Source organism: Pagrus pagrus, assembly GCF_965226575.1.
Source record: "Pagrus pagrus genome assembly, chromosome: 13".
NCBI classification, from domain to species: domain Eukaryota; kingdom Metazoa; phylum Chordata; class Actinopteri; order Spariformes; family Sparidae; genus Pagrus; species Pagrus pagrus.
Window position 1 is genome coordinate 20,055,024 of NC_140197.1, and position 18,379 is coordinate 20,073,402.

General features: G+C 42.2%; 1 protein-coding gene across 4 annotated transcripts; it reads left to right on the forward strand.

The window, feature by feature from the left end:
* Window positions 1–43: 43 nt before the first annotated feature.
* LOC311268419 (transcription factor MafG) lies at window positions 44–16,793 on the forward strand. Of its 4 annotated transcripts, none has more exons than XR_014623972.1 (4): window positions 44–187; window positions 11,237–11,309; window positions 12,099–12,629; window positions 15,061–16,793. XR_014623972.1 is itself a non-coding variant. In XM_084372069.1 (4 exons), the coding sequence occupies exons 3-4, from the start codon at window positions 11,274–11,276 to the stop codon at window positions 12,549–12,551; spliced, it is 489 nt and encodes a 162-aa protein (XP_084228195.1). In that variant the 5' UTR covers window positions 44–187; window positions 2,233–2,339; window positions 11,237–11,273; the 3' UTR covers window positions 12,552–16,793. The 4 variants fall into 4 exon arrangements, 3 of the variants coding, with proteins under 3 accessions (XP_084228195.1, XP_084228193.1, XP_084228194.1); XM_084372069.1 differs by adding an exon at window positions 2,233–2,339 and having other exon boundaries at window positions 12,099–16,793; XM_084372067.1 differs by having other exon boundaries at window positions 12,099–16,793.
* The last annotated feature ends 1,586 nt before the right edge of the window (window positions 16,794–18,379 follow it).

Consider the following 18,379-nt stretch of genomic DNA (forward strand, 5'->3'; position numbering starts at 1 on the left):
ACGTCTGGCTTCGATACAAGAGAAAGGAATCAACAAGGAGAGCACGAGCTGGCGTCTGGAAGCGCCAACGCTTCTGTCAGTGAGCCGACATTTAACCGCTGCCCCTGATGTTTACTCACCGTCGGGACGGTACCAGGAGAGGAAACTGACGGCGACAACCCCAGAGAGCGTCATTTTTTAAAGCCAGGTGGGTCTGTAAACCAAACAGAGTCGGTGTTGTTATGCTGAGTGTGCATGCTTGCCGACGAGCTGCGGCTAGCTTCACGGGCTAGCATGCCTAGCCATCGCCGTCAAGCTAGCATGATGCGTACGAGAAACGGATTTCAAAGTAAGACTAACAGGCTTGCTCTCGCTTGTGAGGGTTTTTTATTGTGAAACGCCCGTACCGGAAACATGTCGCGTATTCGCCGGGAGCTGACAACAGTCGGGCTGCTACTATGCTGAGATGGCAGCTAATCTTTTGTACACACTCGTGAGCCGCGGATCAAACATGTCACTCTGATTCGGGACTTGGTGTCACGACGGGCAGCAGTTTCGCCCGTTAACGGTGATTTCCCTGCAGGGGGAGAAATCGCTCGGATAATGCTTCAGTGGTAGTAGGGAGGCTGAGCACGGGGATTTCCTCGCCTGCTTGTTTTGTAGGCGGGGAGTTGTTTGCCACTTTCACAAGCAGCCGATGAGGGGCTGGAGACACAGGAGTCGAGGAATGTCAAAACTGTGCAACTAAGGCTGCTTTTGTGATAAATATTGCGTGTGCAGTGTATCACATCGCACCTTCTTCTCCTTCTTCTTCTTCTCCTCCTCCGTCTTCTTCTTCTTCTTCTTCTTCTTGCTGGTTTGTCAACTCATGCGCTTCTTGCTGTTCAAACCTGCTGCTTCATCACCTCGTTGTGAAAAGGAGCAAGAGCGAGCCGAGGCAGCGGTTTAGCGAGATCAGGTTGGTTTTTTAAATAAATAAATAAATATTTAATTTATTTTTTTTTAAAATATTCCCCCCTTCATGACATTTTGTTAACGTGATTTTGTTGAAGAAAAAAAAAAAATCTGAGCAGCGTGTTGTGAGCTTTTGTGCGGCTTTATGTGAATGCATGCGCGGATTTCATCTGTTCAAGAAATGCATCGAATTGGTTCACCTGAAGTGACAATTCATTTAACCACTGGTTCAGTTGTAACAATGGCAGAGGCAAACCTAACCCGCCGTCCTTGGCTTTAATATCACAGCCAAGGCAAGCATTGTTTCATTCTCAGAGCCAACAAACAAGTAGCGGTATTTTTATCGTGCTGAATCATCACAATGATGTATTTAGACGTTCTCAGAATCCACCCCGAAATATGGCACCACCGCACAAAGGTCTGCTCGCTGGATGAAGGGGGTCGATGTCTATCACCGAGCCGCCTTTTATTGTTATTGTGATTATTATCATCATTATGGCTCGAAATGGTGCTGATCTGTCGTGCACAGTCAGTCATCAAGCCATGAGCATCAAGTGATGACCATCATGCATTTATCAATAGCCTCATCTACATTCATGCTGAGAATGTGCATTTTTATTGCAGTGCTGTCAGGATGTACATCAACAAGCGGGGTGTGAGTACATTTCGACTAAGTGCTCAAGTGTCAACTGCGATGTCAAATCCATTTTAAAAATGCATGATAAGCAATATATTATGCCCGCATGTGTTGTTATAATGGAGTCTGGCAACGAGTGGCTGTTTAAATTGGGTCATGTGTAATTATGGGATGTATGGGAAGTTGAAAACAACACATAATTCAGGTGGTATTTGACATGAAATGCTGGCGTAGGAGATAAGTATTTTTGTGTGTTTTTATTTTTGTATTTTCTGTTTTTAAAAAAAGCTAAATACTATTGAGCACCAGCTTACGCAGTATAACACTTGATTTATTTTGCAGGCAGATGCTCTTGTTTCTCTGTGTGTGACATGATGAAATTTGCTGCCTATTAGAGTGCATGCTTATGGAGGGCAGGTAATGAATTATCCATGGAGAATCACCGTGCAATTTGAAAAGTCACCTTGGAAACTGTTGAGCGTTTATAGGCAGCGGGGCTAAACAGATAGAAGTTGCCCATTCTTGCTCCGATATCCAACTTATTTCATCATCTCTGTTCATGCGAGCAGGGCATTGAAGTGTGTTTAGCAGACAGGCCGGCCCTACATCAGAAGCTCGGCTTTGCAATAAAGCGTAATGCCCATCTCTGCCTTTCTCTGCAGGTAACCAGAACAGATGAGGGCCCATATTAGAGCCCGATGGGGCTGTGTGGAATGGATGCAGGGAGTGGTGGAGATCAGATCTGAGATTTATCGCCTCTTGCATTGAGGTAGCGATGATAAAACAAGTCTGGATACCGTAGAGGTGAACCGAGTGCACAACTCATACCCAGTGGCGTTGCTCAGAATGGGCAGGCGGTGGAGGGTGGAAGAGGATATTTGAGGTTGATGAAACACGAGGCAAGACTTTACACAGCATAAGGCGCAGTCTGGCCACCAACACCTCTGTATGGCCAACACAGCTGTGCCGTGGGACTAGTTACGCCTATTCAGGACAATTAATAGCCTCCAGAAAGGAACACAAATGTGGGATTTGTCCACAAAAGTGCTGCTTAAGCTGCACGGGGAAATGGGAATGCCTGGAAGGAAGGGAGAAAAAGATCAATATAGTTTTTTTTCCTCGTCTTTTTTTGCAGTAGGGAGGGAATGTTGGTGATGAAACCTCTTGCAAGTGCGGTGCGGATTATGATTGCTTAGCGTTGCGATATGCCCGCTCCACTTCTCAAAGCAATACTTTCATCCAGACAGAGTAGCAAGTGTGTTTGATGAATTTCTGTTTGGAACTTGAGTTAGACTTGGCATGTTCATTACCGCCCTGTGTGTGTGTGTTCATAATTTAGATTAGCCAGTACCGGACAGAACATGGCGAGCAAAGGCGTCAAGCAGTGCATTAATAGCTGCTGTTTATCATGTAACCTACTTTTAACTTGGCTGATTAATGTTTGAGAGACATCAGTGGTGAACTGACATGAAAAACAAGTCATTTGACCGGACATATACTTCTGTAAGGAGTCGAAATGAAACTAGTTAACAACACAATGAGGAAATAAACAGTTTCTGTGCACTTAAAAATAGACTGTTCTTCCTATGTTCTGATGTGTATGGGGTAGGGATGCAAATTTACAGCAAAGAAGACATTAGAAACATGTGATTTGACCGGACGTTTACTTCTGTAAGAAGTCGAAATGAAACTAGTTAATGACATAATGAGGAAATCAGCAGTTTCTATGCATTTCTGAGAGCACTGGGGGACAAAAATAGACTGTTCTTCCTATGTTCTGGTATATCCTGCGTAGGGATGCAAATGTATAGCAAAAAGACATTAGAAACGTGATTTGACTGAACTCATACTTGAGTAAGAAGTCAAAATGAAACTAGTTAATGACACAGAGTGGAAGTCAACTAGTGTCTATGCATTTTTAGGGTATTATTAGACTCTCCATGTTCTGATATGTCCTGGGTAGGGATGCAAATTTTAAACAATGTCTTTAATTGATAGTTGGTTTAGCTTTAATTACATATGAAATATGATGCAAGTTTTTCCATTCAAAAAACTGTTCTAACCAACTGACATGATCTATGTTTGAAGCAAAATCAGGGAACGCTACATTAGAAGTTAAAATGAAAGGTAAGGTAAACACCAAGTTACTTGACTGATAAACCAAGTAACACAAAATAATGACTTCATTTTAATTGCAAAGCTCCAGTCCATCGCTATTGATTACCTGACCCAACAAAATCCAACCCTTATTCAGTCTTTTCATAGTACAAATTACTGGTATTTTAATTAAATATTTTTTCTGATGCCATTATTTTGTATTTTATACTCATGTATTTTATAAACAAGTATTTGTAATTTGTGACAAGATATTTTTGGATGTATTTGTGCTGATCTTGATTGTGGGTTCATACATATTAACTCGGTTAAATACTAAACAGCGATTAATCCTGAATCATTAACATCCCAAGTCATGTTTATAAAGAGGTTAAATATAGGGATACCTTTTTCTTAGACAAGCAGCACATAGGAAAGGAGCTCAAGCAGATCATTAAACTGCCACTGATACTGTATGTTTTGGTTCTTGATCAAATTAGCAGATTGTATGCTGCAGGATACAGCATTCAGATTTTGTATTACTTGTTTTGTCCAGTCAATATCTTTTAACTGGCACTGGTAGACAAGATGACAATCGAATTTTATAAATGTGGCAGGTTTTAATTCTACAAAATACTCCTTCTTTACAAAAGAAGAGTGACAAAATTATTTAAAGACTATCCTGTTTTCTTTATCGCTAAATAGAACGACGAGTTAATTATTTGATATTTGGTCAGTTATTAAGTATACAGCTGCAGTAACAGGGTGAGCAGGTTGCAGCTCAGTTTCTTGCTCAAGATTAAAGGTAATTTTGGGGAAGAAATTTCATTGACTCACTCAAGGTTGAATTTCTCCAAAATTACATAGTAGTTAATGATAATATTTTCAGCTCTGTGGACGGACACACTGGGTGCTGCGGGGATCAAACTTGTGACCATTAGACCGTTTAACAAATCTTTATTCCACTTCTGCATTTCTTGAAATTTTAAAGCATGTGAAGCACTGAGTGAGGTGATCCCCAGGTGATCAGCTTAGGGAGACTTGACTTAAAAGTCTGAACGAACGGTTATTATTTCAGACTGTATGCTGGAGTGACGTAATTGTGATTTTCTTTTTTGGACCAGCACATGAAGTGTGAGGCTCCATCAAATATCCTGTAGGCAGACATCATCAGTCACTTGGCATAATTTGAACTGAGCGCTGGCAGTGTTATTAATAGAAATTAGCATCTTTGTTACTCTCAGGTAATAACTCTGCTGCTAACCGACTGCACTTGAATCAAAGCCCTCCACAGGAGAAAAACAAGATGATAAATTTGTTTTCTTTATTATGTTTTTTAACTCGGTGGTGCTGCTGAGCTCTGTTTGTGTGATGGCCTTATCACAGAGTGGTGTTTCAGAAGAGAAATCATGGCTGTGCAGTAGTAACCAGTAACAGATGTGAATTAATACAGTGCTGCTTTACTTGCAGTAGCATTAAAATGTATTGAACTGCTCTAGTTTAGCCTTTTGTGTGCAGAATGCTGTGTTGTAGTTGTTAGGTCAATGCAGTATGCATTTAATATGTATGCAACCAGTGTAGTAAAGCTCCTGGATATTTTGCCAGTGTGTGGGTTGCCTGCAACCCTTACTTCCTCTGCCAGTGCAAGGCCGAAGTATCAAGAGCTATTCTCTTCCTGTTTAATCAAGTCCTCCAGGCAGATGCTGCAGAAGGCCAATGAAGTCTCCTCTCCTGTCCTACTGCTTGTACTAACAGAGCAGCTCTGAGAGTAAACAGCAGCTACTGAGCTCTGAAATGGATAAATCTGTATATATCGAAACATTTGTTAATTCAAACCAGTCTAACCCGAGTCCCTTTAAATAAGCTTCACATTTTCAGTGACTCCAGAAAATACAGAATCCCTCGGGGGCGGTGATTCATGTTTTCACTTTAAACCACATGAACTGGATGCAAATCACAGACATAAATGTACCACATGCTCTTCTGCATGGTATAACATACTAGCTTCCATATGGGACTTTCTCAGTGCCAGAGTTTATTATAGTGCATCATTTTGTGGTGTCTATTTTCACATTTGGACAAATGATCAGTGTTCAGTCATGCACATAAACCTATGTAGAGAAAAATATTGAAGTTTTGTACAGATATTTAACTTTGCTGTTGTTCGCTTCCATCTTACAACCAGTTATACTTTATACTTAGAGACTGATTTTCAAATTGAGCAATATTGACAAATACGTTAAGCATAAAAGCAGCATAATTAACACATGCTTGACTAATTAGTTATTAGCCTAAAAAGCATTTACCTAAATCCTGAAAATATAGTTTAATCTAAGATTAGCAATTATTGAATAATTGAGCATTTAAAATGTAAATACCAATTAGGGCTTCAACTAACGATTGTTTTGATTATCAATTAATCGGCCAATTGTTTTCACGATGAATCTCTTCATGTACGGTCACAGATTTATAACATTATTGCATGAAAAATATCATCAAAATAGTATGGAAATAAATTATCTACTGGTTACGTTATAGATTAATTGACTAATTGCAGCTTCACTCTTTATTAACTTAAAGGCATTAAAATAATTTTAATTTGTAATTTTTATATCAATTTTATACATTAGACTGAACATTTACACAGTCCTAGACTAAATTTGGAGTCTATCGTTATTTATTTTACAGATGGTAGAAGTTCGTTCTGTTTAGTCAAATCTCATTTTTACTGTATGAGTTTCTGGAGCAAGAGTCACCAAAGCCTTGGATAAAGCGATCACATATTTAGTTTCATAGTGAAAGTATGTCTTTATATCTACCTTGACATCATTTGCAAGTCAGAGCTTTATTAGGGCAAAGTACAGACTGTTCCTAACAACCCATTTAACTCTTCAATGGAATAGTCATACTGTATTTATGCTGTGAGTCAGGATCCAAAAGATTTCAGTGAACTGCTATTTTTGCATCGCCCTGAACCTCCGCTGGTCAAAAGCATTGGCTTAGTATTTCCCCTCTACTACAAGCGTATCACATTTCCCTGTGAAAGCTGCTGAATGATTTCCCCTCTCCCTCTTTTTGTCACTCTTATTTCACGCTCTGAATACTTAGTAGTTAATAGCTTCCCTCCCCTCTTCCCATCGTACCTTTCTTTCTTTCAGACAGACACACTCACTCGCACTCTGCTGCTCTCTCCGTGCACAAGTTCGTACCAGTCATCCAGTAAGTCTTCCAGAGCTATCAGAGGAGTCTGATTTTTAATTTGCAGTTAAATGGCGCCCAACACATGGAGCGTGCTTGATAATTGACTTCACTCAGCTGAAGGGAGGAATGATTAGATCTGAATATCTAGGCGATCTTTTTTCGACTCCCAAACTAGCAGGGAGGGAGTAAAAGTAGTGGCTCTGATCAGGCGTGAAGTGGTGAAGATGACTATTTATGGCATCCGGGATGGCGTGGTTGGCTGGCTGCATTAAACGTCTGACCCCTGATGGAGCACAAATAAGCACAAAGTATGATGAGAAAGTGCTGACTTCTCTTTTTATTTCTTCACACGCTTATCTCATCGTGTGCTTTTGGGTATCTGTGTGGTCATCATCGCTCTATTTCCTGTGGAAAGTCCATGATAATGGAGCGAGAGGCTACATGTCTCATACATTATTGATCAGGGAAACTGAATAGGTGATCACACTGACTTCACATCCAGCTCTCCTCTTTTTTTCATGTGTTAATTGTGTAAGATGTGCAAAGACAACAGCCGTTCTATCATCTTAGGCCACATCTCCTATGTCTCTTCTCTTGGCTGTACAAACCTTTACAAGTCTGGACTGGTCACAGCAGAGGAAGAAGATTTAAAATAGGCATATGACCAAAATGAGCCGCATTGTTCGTCCTCTCCTTTGGAGCGGAAAGCATTGTTTGGTGTGAGATGATATTCAGCTGTTACTTTCACAGAACTGAGTTGCCATTGTTGGACGCTGCCCGCGCTTTTCCTGAAAACAGTCTTTCATCAGCATGCACCTCCACTGTCTAGTTTTATTCACTTCATTAGCAAGCTGCCGGTGCCAAGTGCTCGGACGCTTCTCCTCAAGAATTGATCATGACAAGTTAAATTTATATGTGCTTGTGTGGTTTTGGCGATCTGTCTCAGCCTGGATACATGTGCATGTGATTAGTTACGTGATGTGCAATCGACTGTCATGTCTCGGTAAAGCCTGTTAGTCCTCCCCAGCCACGTTTAGTATTCAGAGAGCAGGCGCTGTCGTAATCTGGATTCTGAGGCAGGTTGCAGGGGTTTTTGTTTGCTCTTATGGCCCTGATAATCTTGTTACACTGCTGTCAAGTGGAGCTGGCTCTCCCTGCAGCCCTGAACCACCATGCGTGCCACCTCGACTACCAGAAATCCACCCCCCGCCCCCACCAGCCCACCGCCATTTTGAGACAGCCGTTGATGGAAGAGCCTTGGATGTATCCTTGAAGAATCACCTCCTGAGCATCTTTATTCAGCCTCCCACCCCCCGCCCCTGTCTCCCACCCCCACCTTAGGCAGCGAACGACAGTGATAAATATTCATCAGGGGACGCAGTACGTGGATGCTGTAGCCTCGGTTCCCCCTCAACAAAGGGTCCCCTAGCTAATGGTGTCCATCCTTGGCAGCCCCCCTGGAGAGATCCTGTGGAGGGGATGATATCATTAAAGCATGACACGGGCTCAAGGCCGGACCTATCATGTCACATCAGCATTTATCCCAGCAGAGTTTTTTTCTCCCCCGCCTTGAGTCTCAACCTAAGCCGACCCCACCTCCACGAGCTGCCCTGTATAGATTCACATGAACACAGACAGCTTTTGAAGGTTGGCCGGGTTGCCCGCGTCGTGTTGGTTCAACTTCACAACTTCCTAATTGGCACCTTGGTTTTGGTCCTTGCTGAGATCAGTATCTTTTTTTTTTTTTTTTTCAACCTCAACCTGTTCTTCTCAAGCTCCTCCAAATGTGTCGAGCGTGCATTTTTCCACAAGGCTGTTTTCTCTCTTTCTCTCTCTCTCTCTTTCTTTTCTTCTCACCCTCTCTTTCCCTCTCTGTCTGTCTCTCTCACCATCCCCTCCTTCCCTTTCTCTGGGTGACCACACTCAGCGATTTCTATTTCCTGTGGGTGTGATGTCTCTCCTCCACAAGCAATCAGCTCTGATTTGTCAGCGTTCTTCCAGGCGATTCATAAAAATTCAGCAAGCGCCTACAAAAGACGTCTGTGTCCCCGCGCTTGCTCCCTGCCTCTACCGGCCCCGTGCTCCGAGCCGCAGCTTTCGCCTGCTGCCTCCCTTTCGCTAGGAACAAACAAAAGACCTGAGATCATTAATAGGAGGTGATGCATGTGTGCAAGGAAGGCATCGGTGTCTGACGTCCTTGTTTTCGGTGAACTTGTCAAATGCAAGGGCATCCTGTTGCAAATCAGTGCAGCAAGTCTGAAATTTCCCTGTCACTTTTTTAGGGAAAATTACAGGTGTGTTTTCCGTTCTCTTTTTTCCTCTCCGTGTGTTTGTGTGAGCGGGCCTCTTTGTCTCTGCGAGGTATGACATGCCTGGTAGTGGAAGGGAGCAGCTGTGCATTGGACCTTGTCTGTGTTGGGCTGCCATGCCCTGTCATTGGTAGCCGTCTGTTGGCAGCAGCTTGTGCTGGAGGGTTGCAGCCTGGGCGCAATCCTTCCACGGTGTCATATGGTGAGCTTTCAGCCATGCCAAGCCATTCCTACTATGTTACCCCTACACAGCTGTGTGACCGAATACGCCTCTTCAACCTGTACAATGTGCCATCTCTCCGCATTTTCAAGATTCCAACTGCTTATTGAACAATGTTGGGTCTGGGCAGCTGAGGGGAAAATGATAGGCTTATATGAAATTTGGAAGAAGCAGCCTTTTTTTCCACTCTCATCCCAGTAGCTATTAGTGGAGTACTTTCCTGTCTATTTGTCCATTATCTGTGCATCATCAAGCAGACCATTATCCCATTATGTTTTGCATCTGTGGTCCAAATGCTTACTGGAAATGAGTCACCACAAAGGCCGGTGAAAGGTAGGTGTTACTATCAGTCGGCTATTCATAGCCAGCCCAACAAGGATGAAAGTATCGCGTTTAAAAAGTCCTCCTCAGAACGTGAAACGCCTTTCTTTTTTTTGTTAATACGGGCATACGCAGCACGGGGAAACATTGCCGTTTTATGAGGAGCCAGAGGAGTTTTTGAAGTGAAAGCATCAAGAATGCGAGTCACAGTCTGACCTCATGTTATGTCCCCCGCCTGTGTGATAGTGTCGTATTCAGGTCATTTTTAACAAGCGTCTGTCTCTCCCTGTTTGGCTCAGGTGACCGGTCCACCTGTAGCACCCTTTTGTTGCCATGGAAATATCCTGGCCATCTTAGTGCACTTCAGAGCTACGTCTCATCTCTTTTATTTATTTTTTTCTCCCTCTCTGAGCTTCGCTACTCACATCATACATAAACATGATTTGTAGCTTAGTGTAGGCTGTAAACACATGCACACACTTGACAGTAGTTCCTCTTTTTGCAGGGATTCTTTTGTTTCCTGTTTTGATGCAAAAAAGTTGTAAGAGCCCACATGCATTTGTTTATGTGCTAAGCACAAACACTCCGCTGGCCTGTGTAAATCAGCTTACAGAGGCAATGTGCTGGCTGGGCTGACTGTGGTGGGTGCCTGTGTCGCTGACGCAGCATTTACCGTGTGTAGTGTAAAGCACCCAGAGCCACAGCTGTGTGTGTTTATGTGTGTGTTTGCTTATCCTGAGACAGAAGGCACCCAACCTTCTGTCTGTCTTAACACCACCAGGTTAGATTTCTTGCCTGCACAGCTTCTCTCGGTGTTCCCTCAGTACTGACATGACAGAATGAACTGCAGTGCAGCCATGTTATTCTGGACGGTAGCTGAGGCTCTGCAGTAGTTACAGCATACCCCTCTCTCATTGATTTATGGGATTATAGTCACACACCAGCCAAATCTAGACAGGTGTGACTGTCTAGACTGGACAGCTCGGACAGTAGACGAGAGCCTGCCCAGCGTCCCTCCTGCGGATGCATTTAGCTGAGGTTATATCTACAGTAGAAAGGCTGGAGGCTTTGTTTCAGTCTGTCCACGTCCTCCGCTCTGAGAGGCTGCTCTTAACGAAAGTGACTCGAGTTTTGTCTTCCAAGAAATCATTGTGAATCGCTGCCAGCCGACTAAATGTCATCCTCCTTGTGACTAGCCACGCTGCACTTTAAATGCAGCGAAGGATCCAAGTGAGAGACTTTGTCGGAGGAGGAAATGCATACCACTAAGTTGTTTCCTCTTACCGACAGGTGCAGTAATAGTCCAGGTACCACTTGCTGAACAGACTTGGCATCATTTACAAGGAAGTGTTAAGTCCTTGACCCACTTTATGGCTTGTGTATTTGAAGGACTTAGTCATGCTGTAGCTTCGCTGCCAGAAAAATACTTTCTTGTGTATTTCACAGAAGTGTTCTTCTTTCAAGCTTTTCTGTTCTTGTGGTATTGTTCTTTATACTCACAGTGACTTTTCTTCCCCACAGACCAACCAGCAGTACAGGTGGACGCGGCTCTTGTGGCATGACTACCACAAACAAGGGAAACAAGGCCTTGAAGGTAATTGGCATGTATGACAGCAAATTTAATTTGTCAAAGAGTGACAAATTAAGCCCACCAGTGTGTTGCTAATGTACGATCATGTTTTGACTGTTGCTACAAACACAGCTAGAAACTGTCCCGACTAGGCATGCGACGATGTGAAATTTCATGTCATGATTATCCTGGTCAAAATAATTGCAACTCACGATATTATCCCGACAATCATCAAAATATGTTTAAAACTCTTTAAACATACTGGACTCACTACACCTTACATTTTGGGGATACAATAGGCAAGCCAGGCCTATTGCCATGGTTACAGGCTTATCCTGATTTCTCCGATAATGGAAATTTACCAGTGTTTTTAATCTCGATCCGCGATAAAATCTTATATCCTCCCATCCCTAGTCCCGACATCGTGTTGAAAATATCCAGTGGTTTCACGCCAACAAATGTTGAAACGCCTTCTCAAACAGCGGTCTCACACCACCATCCCCTCCACCTCCGTAGACATGAAAGTCAGCTCATAAACGCAAGTAATCTGAACGTGAAATGATACATATTTTAGAAATGTTGATATGATATGTATGACATGTACAAGTTTAAAATATCCGTAGTTTGCAAAACTGTAAAATGCCAACATTTCATGTGGAGACTGGGTTGGAGGAATTTAAACAGACACTATAAAACTTAATTAAATTTGGAGAGGGGCACTATGTAGTTTTGGAGAAGAAATTCAAACTCCGAAGTTTGCTCCTTTTTTAAATGCCACTGTAAAAATCAACACTAACTAAATCCCATCTCCAGGTGAAGCGGGAGCCAGGGGAAAATGGCACCAGCCTGACAGACGACGAGCTGGTAACCATGTCCGTGCGGGAGCTGAACCAGCATCTACGAGGCCTGACAAAGGAGGAAATCCTTCAGCTGAAGCAGCGACGGCGTACCCTGAAGAACCGGGGCTACGCCGCGAGCTGCCGGGTGAAGCGTGTCACCCAGAAGGAGGAGCTGGAGAAGCAAAAGGCTCAGCTGCAGCAGGAAGTGGACAAGCTGGCCACTGAGAATGCCAGCATGAAGGTGGAGCTGGACGCTCTGCGTTCAAAGTACGAGGCCCTGCAGAGCTTTGCCAGGACTGTGGCCCGCAGCCCCGTCACCTCCGCCAGGGGACCTATGGCCTCCGTCATAGGGCCCCTCATCCCTGGTAAAGTCGGTGCCACCAGCGTCATCACCATCGTCAAATCCAAAACGGAGGCTAGGTCGTAGTAGCAGAAAGGGGCGGGAGGAAGATTTTCAAGACTAAACTCTAGTCAGTGCATCGTAACACGGCGCAGGATTACCTGTGTAAGTTCTCAATTTTAATCCTCGTAACAAACACTAATGACATGCTTCCCAAATTCACTCTGAAAGTATGACTCAGCAGTCTGTACCTTTAGACAGACACATCATGCTTTAGGGTGACACAATCAAATTGTTTAGGAGATCACATGGTGACATATTGGCAATACTGAAACATTTTATTTTAAAAGTAGATTGTGTTCAAGAAGGCAATATTTGGCATCAAATCCAGACTGTTAATAGCTTGTTGATTACTGATAAGGTGCAGTATGTAATGTCTGTTTCCTTAAGACTGAACTCTTAAGTTTTTCCGTCCTATGAATCGGCATTCGTAGAGTCTCACAACCAGTAAAATAACTGAAAAAGAAGCCAGCACACATCTCACTATGAACCCCTTTGCTTGTTATTATGCACTGACTTAAATTGGGATGAATAACAAACGGTCACAAACTCTTGGCATGGATGCTACAGATGTCTTCAAAACAGCCTGACTAACCCAAAACTAGTAAATTAGTCCAATTTGTGATTTTGTTGGTCGTCTGTCAAGACCATAATCATGAAATAATGCTCCCAAATCTTGCATTCATTTCTGTTTATGTGACAGGCTTTAATGAACTCGTCATTATCGACATGACTGGTAGATGCAATAATATATGTATGCACTGAAAATACAAAGAGGTCTTGCATATTTATGGTTAAGTGGAAACGTTTAAAAAAAAAAGAAAAAAAAAAAGATCAGCAGTTCTTAATGATATTGTGTCGGAGCCGAGTGCCATTCCGATATGAGAGATTCTTCTACAATATCTGAAAACCTGAATGTTATAACAGTAATATCCTCGTGTTTTGTGGGGACGGTGAAATCCACAAACCTTTTGAAACATCATTTTTGCTCATAGAGAAAGTATGTTCGAGTTGTTTTGTTTAAAAGATAATATATTGCATTTTTTGTAATTACTTGTCAACAGGGCCGTCAGATATTTCCAAAAGAAAATCTTTACACAAGCTTTACTGTTTGAATTGTTAAGGTGTAGAAAACTTTGTCTAATGTTGAGTTCTTGGTTTTTATTACTAGGTAGATTACCTTCCATTGTTTATAGAAATACAGATAAAGAAAACGTAAAAAAAAAAAATCCTGTGACATCTTTTTTGCAATTGTACCGAAAGTGGCTTACTATTGAAGTCTGATAGCTTTTTTCTAGTGACTAGGCGCGTACTGTGGGGTAGCGCGTGATGTGATGTGTAAGTGACAAGTTGGCAGTGTCGTTCACTGTATAGATGTCAATGCTGTGCTATTTAAAAACAAATCTGTAGAGCTAAACTAGGTGGTGTAAACAAGGTCAATTGTCTTTGTGCGTATTGGCATCTGTGATATCCTCCGCTTCCTTGGTGTTAGTTACAAATCATATTGTCATTAAGAGTTTACCACATTTGAGCCATGTAAGACAGAATTGGGTGAAATGGCATTTAGCGAACATGAACTTAAAAAGACTTTTTACCTGAAGCTCAAAGTCTGAATAATGGCTGCACCTGGTGCTGGATGCCCTCTAAACACATCCTCTGTAACCTGAAAGTAAATGACTTCATTGTTGAGAGGAAGATTTCATTATCGTATTCATTCCAGCTGTTTAATTGGTCTGGATTAGCTTGCAGGAATAGAAATTAAAGCTGCTGTAAGCGTTGTCACCACCGTTTTAGCTAGCTTCCTGTCCATTTTGCAGCTAGAAATCATCTCCTCCCTCCTCTATGTCATCACATTTACACAAGTCTTTCTTTTCTTCAACCGTTTTCTCTTCACTTGGCCTGTTTGGTAGTCTATTCTGCCAGCTGGAGTCGGTAGCTTTCCCTGTTCTGCCATTGCCGGTGTAGGCACCAGAACAGGAGGATCCTGTTCTCTGCCTGTTTCCTGAGCAGACAGGACCGCCTCTTTCTTGAGTTCTCAGTCCTGATTGGATAAAGTGGGCAGGGATACTAGAACATTTCTTTTCTATGACATGGCGCTGTAACAGTGATAACTGCTGGAATATGGAGCTATTTAACACTTACTTTTAACAAGAAAACAACACTTACAGCAACTTTAATAACCTCTCGAATGTCACTTTTGATAGACAACATGGAATTTTAAACAATTTTATAGTTATTTTTCTCCAAATGTTGAGAATTCTTTCCTCAAGATAATAATGATAAGATTGCAACAATGCACTTAAAGGGTAACCGCCAAACGGTGCAGCATCACTTGTGTAAATTTGTCCCCTGGTCTTCAGATTTTCAGATTAAAAGCGGTAGGGTTTGTATGCACTATAAGCTCCTGCTTGTTTTGCTCAGGACAAAACAGGTCACACTAAAAATGAACAAACCGTTCTCGATGAGAAAAAAAAAAAGGGAGGCAGGGGTGGCAGCTCTGCTCATTTCTTTGTTTTCTTTTCTTTTATATAATAAGCATGTCATAAAGGGCTTCTTCAATCCACACTCAGAAAGAGACGCAGCACGACCACGTAGAATTACAATCAACAGCAGCTGCCAGCAGCGGCGCTACTTCTGTGCCAAGTGTCTCGTCACTCTGCCGGTCCTCTAAAAAGGAATTTAACAGTGAAGGAGGTTTACACCGCAAGGTGAAAGTAGTCGGGTAATGACATTAACAGAATGCACTTCATCCAGATCTCACTCTGCTCTGCTCTGCTCTGCTCTGCTGCTGGTCAGAATGTCTTATGGTGTCAGCGAGGTGTTAAATCTACAGCCAGAGACCACCATGGTGCTGGTTAATACTGTCTGTGCGCAAGTCTCCTCCTCGCTTTGTCAACATGCTTAGCTATCTACATTGACTGGTTAACTGTGGGAAAATATATATCTGACTCTTGACATAGCCCAGTATCGATGTTGGCGTCCTTATTGCTGTGGCAGTCTTGTGGAGTGAATCTTTATTCGTGTCAAGTGTCTTTAAAGGTGTTCGAGCAGCACCGTCGACCAATCTCTCGATCTCCGCTAGAGACGACGAGTCTCTGTCTCTCTCTCACACATACAGGTGTATAATATGTAGCTACAGTAGGTATTAATGACCATTGTGAAAAAGTGACCCTTAATATGCAACTCAGTGGAAAAAGGTGTGAAAGAGTAGATGTAAGAGTAATCAATATTGTCAAAGTGACTATGGTCTGTTATTTAATAATTCTTGCTGTTTTGTAGATTTTTTTTGTAAAGTGTGTTTTTGTTTTTTGCCCTCAGATTTTTGAATCCCTAAATTTAAGAAGCAATTGGCCCTTGTTTATCGCAGCTAACATGTTCAAACTGTAACGGTTGTTTTCAAAAGGATTCGTGAGACAGTTGCACTCGAGCCTTACTCACTAATTACTCTGGTCTTAAATTAGCTGAATCCATAAATTGGACTTGTGACTGAAACATACTGCTATTATTCTAAATGTTTGTGCACTGAGTGAAATGAATGCAACAAGGGCCACTTGCAATATTTTACTTTCTCTGGTATGCCTGTGTGTGCGAGTGTGTTTTGTACGTTTGAGGTTCCTCTGCTGCTACACCAGTCATTAATGCTCGTCGTTTGCTGTAGCATCACCCACAGCGTTTCTGTTCTCATCGTGTGTCGAGTGTGTATTTTGAAATTGATCTTAACACTGTAATTTGTTCTGCAGATTTCATTTTTTAATTCCTTGCGGCTTTTTTTTTTCTTGTTTTTTTTTTTTTTTACAAACAACATTTTAGAGAGGATAAATAACAGCACTTGTGTGGCAGTTGAATTTAATAGCTCTCTCAAGACGTTGGCTTTTTTTCATGATATAATGCTTTGTAAACAGTTGACTGTGCAGGTTTTTTCCTCTTGCTCCATGGAGTTGGGTCTGTGTTTCAAAGGTTTAAAAATCTGACTAAAGCGAGTAATACAAAGTTAATAATCTGTTTTGTTATTTTTCTGTATGGGTTGTAATAAAATATTGCAGTACTTTGTATGAAAACAGACAATAGTTAATTGTAACTATTTATAAATTAAATTATTGTACTTTTTGCAATCTGTAGATAAGTACTATGTATTCATATATACAGTAACAACTGTGGATTTAAACGTGATTCTCTGAGGTGTCTAAGTTATTGATGTATATATTGTATGTTTGTTGATACAGCTTACTTTATTTTCTATAAGACCAATAAAAATGTTTTGAAAAAGGATTTCACTCTGTCTGTGGAGGCTTTTAAACACTGTTGAAATTGGGTTTTGTCATATTCTGTGGCGTCATTGACCCAGTTTGATACTTGTAAAAATAAACTGGCGGGGAAGGCTTTCTTGCCGTCCAGGGTGGGTTTGAGAAGACAGCGATCATTTAGATGGCACGATTTCTTTTTCTGTGATCCAAAAAAAGCTGTTGGGCGACCCACTTTGGCTAACCTCAGCGGACATATTTTTGGCCCGACACGAGTAAAACATTAGAGTCATGAAGGATGTCTAGGTGTGCTTGTCCTAGATTAGGAGGAGTAGTGAGTTAGTCATCTGCGCTCCCTATGGGCCTCCCAAACCCCCTCTGTCTCGGCGCACCTCATCAAACATCACCCTCCTCAGCAGCGCTTTCAACCCCAGCACATTCAAAACACATCTCATGAGAGAACGCGCTGAGACAAAGAGACAGATGGCTGAAGACAGGCTGCATCTTACCACTCCATCCTGCAGGGCAAGTCTAAACCCCAGTGCCTGTGCAACGTTGCAGCGTGGTATTGTTCTCCTCTTAAATGAAGGAGGCTCCTACAGGTCTGTGTGACCTGTGCCTTAAAAACGGGCTCCTCTCCCTCCTCGGATGCCTGCCCCAGACAAACCTGATGGCCTCTGAAGAGTTGATTAATTTGGCGGGTTGGGTTTAAGGTGAGCTGGTGGGCAATCTAGGACAGCATTCTTCATCTTCACCCACTTCTGCAGCAGGTGCCTGCCCCAGTTCTCCGACCACAGCCCCCGCCTTACAATTAATGTTGCCATCCCCATCAGCGAGGCCCGTTCATTTAGCACATCTCGACGCTGCCAAAGCTCGGCCACGGGGCTCCACTATGCAGAGGACATGTCTGTTTATAAGAGAGGCTTCACTGTGTTTCTTACTGTTCACATCAGCAGTTATTTAACCGCTTAAAGCTGCTGTGACGAGGGAACAACACATGCTCAGATAATCAGTTCCATCCGGGCAATAAGAAAAAAGCTAATGTGCATTCCCTCAAGATAAAAGAGGTGAGGCAAGACTACAGATACACCAGGATATTAAATATCACAGCTCCTGAGGAGTTCACCTTGCTTGAGCTAACATTATGTGGGTGTAGGGTTCCCTCTGCTGGCGCTCGCGTGTGAACACTTTGTGTGATTTGACAGGGTTTTTCCACAAGATGACGCCATACTTCCTCAGCAGAGGGATTTCCCCTACAGTGCACATCTTCGCTGCATCCAGCAGTAAATTCATTGATTCCTTCTCACTTGTTGAAGTCTGAAAAAGTCTGCCCTAAAGTAATCTGTCTTTTAAATCCAGCTCTCTACACATACTACATGTACAACATATACATCATTTACTTTTACTTTTTGATACTGAAGTACATTTTTAATCAAGTACAATTCATATTAGTGACTTTCACTTGGCCAAAGTAATATTTCAACATGATAGATCTTTTACTTTAGGAAAAGTAGTAATACTACATGTCAAAATACTCCATTAAAGTAAAAGTCCTGCATTCAAAGTCTTACTAAAGTAGAACTACAAACTATACTTAAAGTATAAAAAGTAAAA